At 41.6% G+C, this 5195-nt stretch overlaps 1 protein-coding gene across 1 annotated transcript in view; it reads right to left on the bottom strand.

The window, feature by feature from the left end:
• Positions 1-5195, bottom strand: part of LOC122562890 (glutathione hydrolase 1 proenzyme-like) — a 102140-nt gene that overhangs the window by 84874 nt on the left and 12071 nt on the right. The window contains exons 2-3 of the mRNA XM_043716215.1: positions 4937-4946; positions 2903-3084 (exon numbers count right to left, since the gene is read on the bottom strand). Of these exons, the coding sequence (XP_043572150.1) occupies positions 2903-3069 (167 nt within the window). The 5' untranslated portion in view covers positions 3070-3084; positions 4937-4946. The remainder of the gene's footprint in view (positions 1-2902; positions 3085-4936; positions 4947-5195) is intronic.

Genomic DNA, 5195 nt, shown 5'->3' with positions numbered 1-5195 from the left:
GTGACTTGGTAGAGGTGTACAAGATGATTAGGGGTTTAGATAGGGTCGACAGTGAGAATCTTTTTTCCACGTATGGAGTCAGCTATTACGAGGGGCATAGCTTTAAATTAAGGAGTGTTAGGTATAGGACAGATGTTAGGGGTAGGTTCTTTACTCAGCGAATCGTGAGTTCATGGAATGCCCTGCCAGTAGCAGTGGTGGACTCTCCCTCATTATGGGCATTTAAACGGGCATTGGATAGGCATATGGAGGATAGTGGGCTAGTGTAGGTTAGGTGGGCTTGGATCGGCGCAACATCGAGTGCCGAAGGACCTGTACTGCGCTGTATTCTTCTATGTTCTATGTTCTATAGTTAACCTTAGCCTGAACGTCCCTGCAATGGAATTAGTGTGCAGTGTTTGATTTGTCTGCAGAACTGTCAGACATCAAGCTGCCTCCTGTCCTGCATCAACCTCAATAATTCACTGTCTCAGTAACAACATCATGGGAAAAATGCAATAATAAATTATAAGAATCAGTAGGTCCTAAGTTGAGAACCATACTGTACTAATGTTGTTACAAAGGTGCTTTATATTGAATATTGCCTTGAGGACATACATTTTGAAGGATTGTGGAAATCTGGGTTATTTAAACTTTAGTGTAATACTTGGACTTGCTTTTTAAGAGAAAGGTAATTGAAAGTTCACTGTGGACTATGGGGATATTCTTTTAAAAGGCTTCCTAGAAGTCACATGACTGCTGATAAATGCTTGTTTTGCTGTGGACTTCTGCGAGGATTGCTTGTTTGAACAGACACTGGTGTAGAAAGGTTCATGCTTAATCAGGTCCAGTTGAGTGGAAGCCTGCCAAGAACAAAACAGAAATTGCTGGCAAAATTCAACAGGGTTGGCAGCATCTTTGCAGAGAAAGTAGAGTTAACATCACTGGACTCAAACCATTAACTCTCCAGCAATTTCTGTTTTTATTTCAGATTTCTATCTTTAGCGATCAATAGTAAAACATTTCCCACCACAGACGTCATGCTAATTAACCAACAGTTGCCTGTTTCCTCCCTCTGGGTTATTATTTACTATTTGCCAGTCTGATGGAACCTTTTCCTCAACCTAACAGGTTTGGAAACACCAATGCATCTCCTAACTTATCCACCATCCATTAAGATGTCAATGGATCCAGAGGGTTTTCATTCTGCAGCTGCAACAGTTTGAACAAAGAGCAAAGAACAAAGAAAATTTACAGCCCAGGAACAGGCCCTTCGGCCCTCCAAGCCTGAGTCGATCCAAATGTACTGTCTAAACCTGTCGCCCAATTCCTAAGCATCTGTATCCCTCTGCTCCCCACCTTCTCATACATCTGTCCAGACGCATCTTAAATGAATCTGTGCCTGCCTCTACTACTTCTGCTGGCAACGCGTTCCAAACGCCCACCACCCTCTGTGTGAAGTACTTACCGCGTGTATCCCCCTTAAACTTTCCACTTCTCACTTTGAAAGCGTGACCTCTCGTTATTGAATCCTTCACCCTGGGAAAAAAGTTTGTCTCTATCCACCCTGTCTATACCCTTCATGAATTTGTAAACCTCAATCAGGTCCCCCCTCAATCTCCTTTTTCCTAGTGAAAATAATCCTAACCTACTCAACCTCTCTTCATAGCTAGCACCTTCCATGCCAGGCAACATCCTCGTAAACCTTCTCTGCACCCTCTCCAAAGCGTTCACATCCTTTTGGTAATGTGGCAACCAGAACAGTACACAGTATTCTAAATGCGGCCGAACCAATGTCTTGTACAATTTTAACATGACTTGCCAGCTCTTATACTCAATACCCCGTCCGATGAAGGCAAGCATACTATATGCCTTCTTGACCACTCTATCCACCTGTGCAGCAACCTTCAGGGTACAATGGACCTGCATTTGCTTAGTACTATTTTCCTTGTGTTTGTAATTTCATTAAGTTCTTCTCTACTTTCCGCCTGCTGATTTACAACAGTGACTGGAATGTTTTTTACATCCTCTATAGTGAGGGTAGAATCAAAGTACTTGCTCATTTTAGCTGCTATTTCCTTATTATCTGCGATTGGCTTTTTATTGTCACTGTAAACTTTTGCCCGAAAGTCCCTACAATGGAAACAGTGTGCAATGTTTGATTTGTCTGCAGAGCTGTCAGACATCAAGCTGCCTCCTGTCCAAGACCAGCCTCAATAATTCAACCTAACTAAATAATGCTAGAGGACCAATACTCACTTACTCTTTTCCTTTTTAAACACTTCATAGAGTGACAGAGTCAGACTGAACGGTGGCACGGTGGCACAGTGGTTAGCACTGCTGCCTCACGGCGCCAGAGACCCGGGTTCAATTCCCGCCTCAGGCGACTGACTGTGTGGAGTTTGCACGTTCTCCCCGTGTCTGCGTGGGTTTCCTCCGGGTGCTCCGGTTTCCTCCCACAGTCCAAAGATGTGCAGGGCCAGGTAAATTGGCCATACTAAATTGCCCGTAGTGTTAGGTAAGGGGTAAATGTAGGGGTATGGGTGGGTTTCGCTTCGGCAGGTCGGTGTGGACTTGTTGGGCCGAAGGGCCTGTTTCCACACTGTAATGTAATCTAATCTGAACACCACAGACACAGACCCTTCAATTCAATTCTTCCATGCCAACCAGGTTTCCCAAACTAAACTAATCTCATTTGCCTGTGTTTGGTTGACATCCCGCTAAACCTTTACAATGTAAAACAAGTAGGAAAGGGCTACATGAGATTAGAAACAAAGACTATGTGAAGAATAACCATCAACATGAAGTGGTTTGGCTGAACAGTTTGTATTCTGGATTAGTGGTGCTGGAAGAGCACAGCAGTTCAGGCAGCACTACTCCTCCGACTGACAATGTGAATCAAGGCCCTTTAACAGACACTCACCGACCAATCTCTGAACATCTTCCTGCATCTGCAGCAACAGCAGCTCTCTCGAAGGAATATGCTGGCACTTTCCTGGGCTTCAGCCCAAAGTACAGGCCCAGGGAGAGGGTGAGGGCTAATAGTACCACAATGAGAAACCCAATGGCTCCTTTAGCTCTTTTATTCATTTTTCTACAGTGATAAAAAAGGTAACATTCAGGTCTGGATGTGATCTCCAAGAAGGTGTGAGAAATGGTTATCATGACATTAGCTCAACAAAAATAGAGTAGAACATTTCAGGGATACAAATCCGCTGTTCTGTAAACAAGTCCCATTTTTGCAACATAATAAAGCTGTTTAAAAACACTAGTCAGATAATTACCAACTTTAAAATTCTGTTCTCAATTTCTTTCACAAGGTACAAAGAATTCATTTGAATAAATTGTTAACAGGTTCCATTCTTGAGTTTGTTCATAAGTCGATTTAATACTAGTTACAACACAATACAGGAAAATATAAAATAGCCATTCATAAGTTTGAATTAATCTTTATATGTCAGATCTTTAAATTATTATTATTATAGCACTCTGCATGGGATTGTGATCGTAAGTACGAGTGTTCATAAGACAGACATTTATAAATCAGGAAACCGCTTGCATATGCCATTTTGTTTAGCCTTATGTGCACCAAATTCTAAAAGAATTGGACAAAATGAAGTAATGATACATTAAGATGTTTTGCACTCAATCAAGCATTTTTAAAGTGCACTGTTGTAATTTTAAAAATGCAGCAGGCAACTTGAGTACAAAGTTCCACAAATGGCAATAAGATAATAATTACATTATCTGTTCAGTGATGTTGGATGATGGATTGGTATTGGACTGGTTACAAGGGACAGCGAGCATTGGGTCAAGAGTCGTGATATCCTAGTTGATATTAGGAAACTTAATCAGGGAATTGGACAGGAGAAGTAGTTCTCTAGATACTATATTCTTACCTATAAAAATACTTTCTCCAGCTATTTCACATGGAATTACAACTCTCTTTATTGACCTCAATGCCTCAGTCATCACCTAAAGGGAGTAATACTTCTATTTTTTCTATATTGTTTCAAACCTCACTAATGGTTATAGAATCCCTAAGCGTGGAAACAAGCCCTACAATTCCACACCAACCCTCTGAAGAGTATCCCTCCCAAACCCACTCCCCATTAGTCTACATTTTACCCCTAACCTACACATCCCTGAACATTATGGGCAATTTAAGCGTGGCCAATTCACCTGATCTGCACATCTTTGGACTGTGGGAGAAAACCAGAGCACCAGGTGGAAACCCATGCAGAAATGGGGAGAATGCACAAACTCCACCCAGACAGTTGCCCAAGGCTGGAATCGAACCTGGGTCCCTGGCACTGCAAGACGACAGTGCTAACCACTGAGACCTTGGCATTGTTTTATTGAACTGTTTTCCCACTTTTCCCACAAAGGTTCCACTTTCGCACAGAACAGGTAAACAAATTAGGTTCAGTTTACTTGAAAATAGGATAGATTTTCTCTTCAGACAGAATGATTGCAAATTTCATACATACAGTTACAAAGAAACATAGCTACACACCCTTACGTTAACAAGCTGCAACCTGGACTCCCGTTGGTCACAATGCCTTATTCTGGTCCATACCTCATTGACATATTCAGCCCTTACAGCAATTAGCTTAGATTAGATTTCTTACAATGTGGAAACAGGCCCTTCGGCCCAACAAGTCCACACCGACCCGCCGAAGCGCAACCCACCCAGACCCATTCCCCTACATTTACCCCTTCACCTAACACTATGGCCAATTTAGCAATGTAACGGCATCTCTATTTTCCCTTAAGATAAAAATCACATGCATTTATAATGAAAATACATGTAAAATTAGGGTAGCCACAAATATTTTTACACCAAAATAAGAATGGAAAATTTCAAGTGGGTGAGTATGTGAGTATTTTAAAATTCATTTAAGATCCAGTGGTAATATAACCTTCCTGAGATCTGGGCTTCACACAGTGATGTTCTTGACTTGTTGCTGTGTTGATCTCTGAGTGTTGTTGGTGTTAGCTGTTGTCATTTTGGTTTTCCTCACTTCTGTTTTCTGTGGTTATCTTTGAGGATATTCTGTACAAAATTAAAATACTGCATAGTATTACGAGCTGGCTTCTGTTCCTTCTCAGTATTGCTCCATTGTTGTGACTTATTAGTACCTACATCACTGAATACATTGCATAGCTCTGTGGGTAACTGAGTTCCCTAGTTTGGGAATATTGTCTTAAGTTGC

This window comes from Chiloscyllium plagiosum, chromosome 25 (assembly GCF_004010195.1).
Source record: "Chiloscyllium plagiosum isolate BGI_BamShark_2017 chromosome 25, ASM401019v2, whole genome shotgun sequence".
Taxonomy (NCBI): Eukaryota; Metazoa; Chordata; class Chondrichthyes; order Orectolobiformes; family Hemiscylliidae; genus Chiloscyllium; species Chiloscyllium plagiosum.
This window is presented reverse-complemented; position numbering and strand designations above follow the sequence as displayed.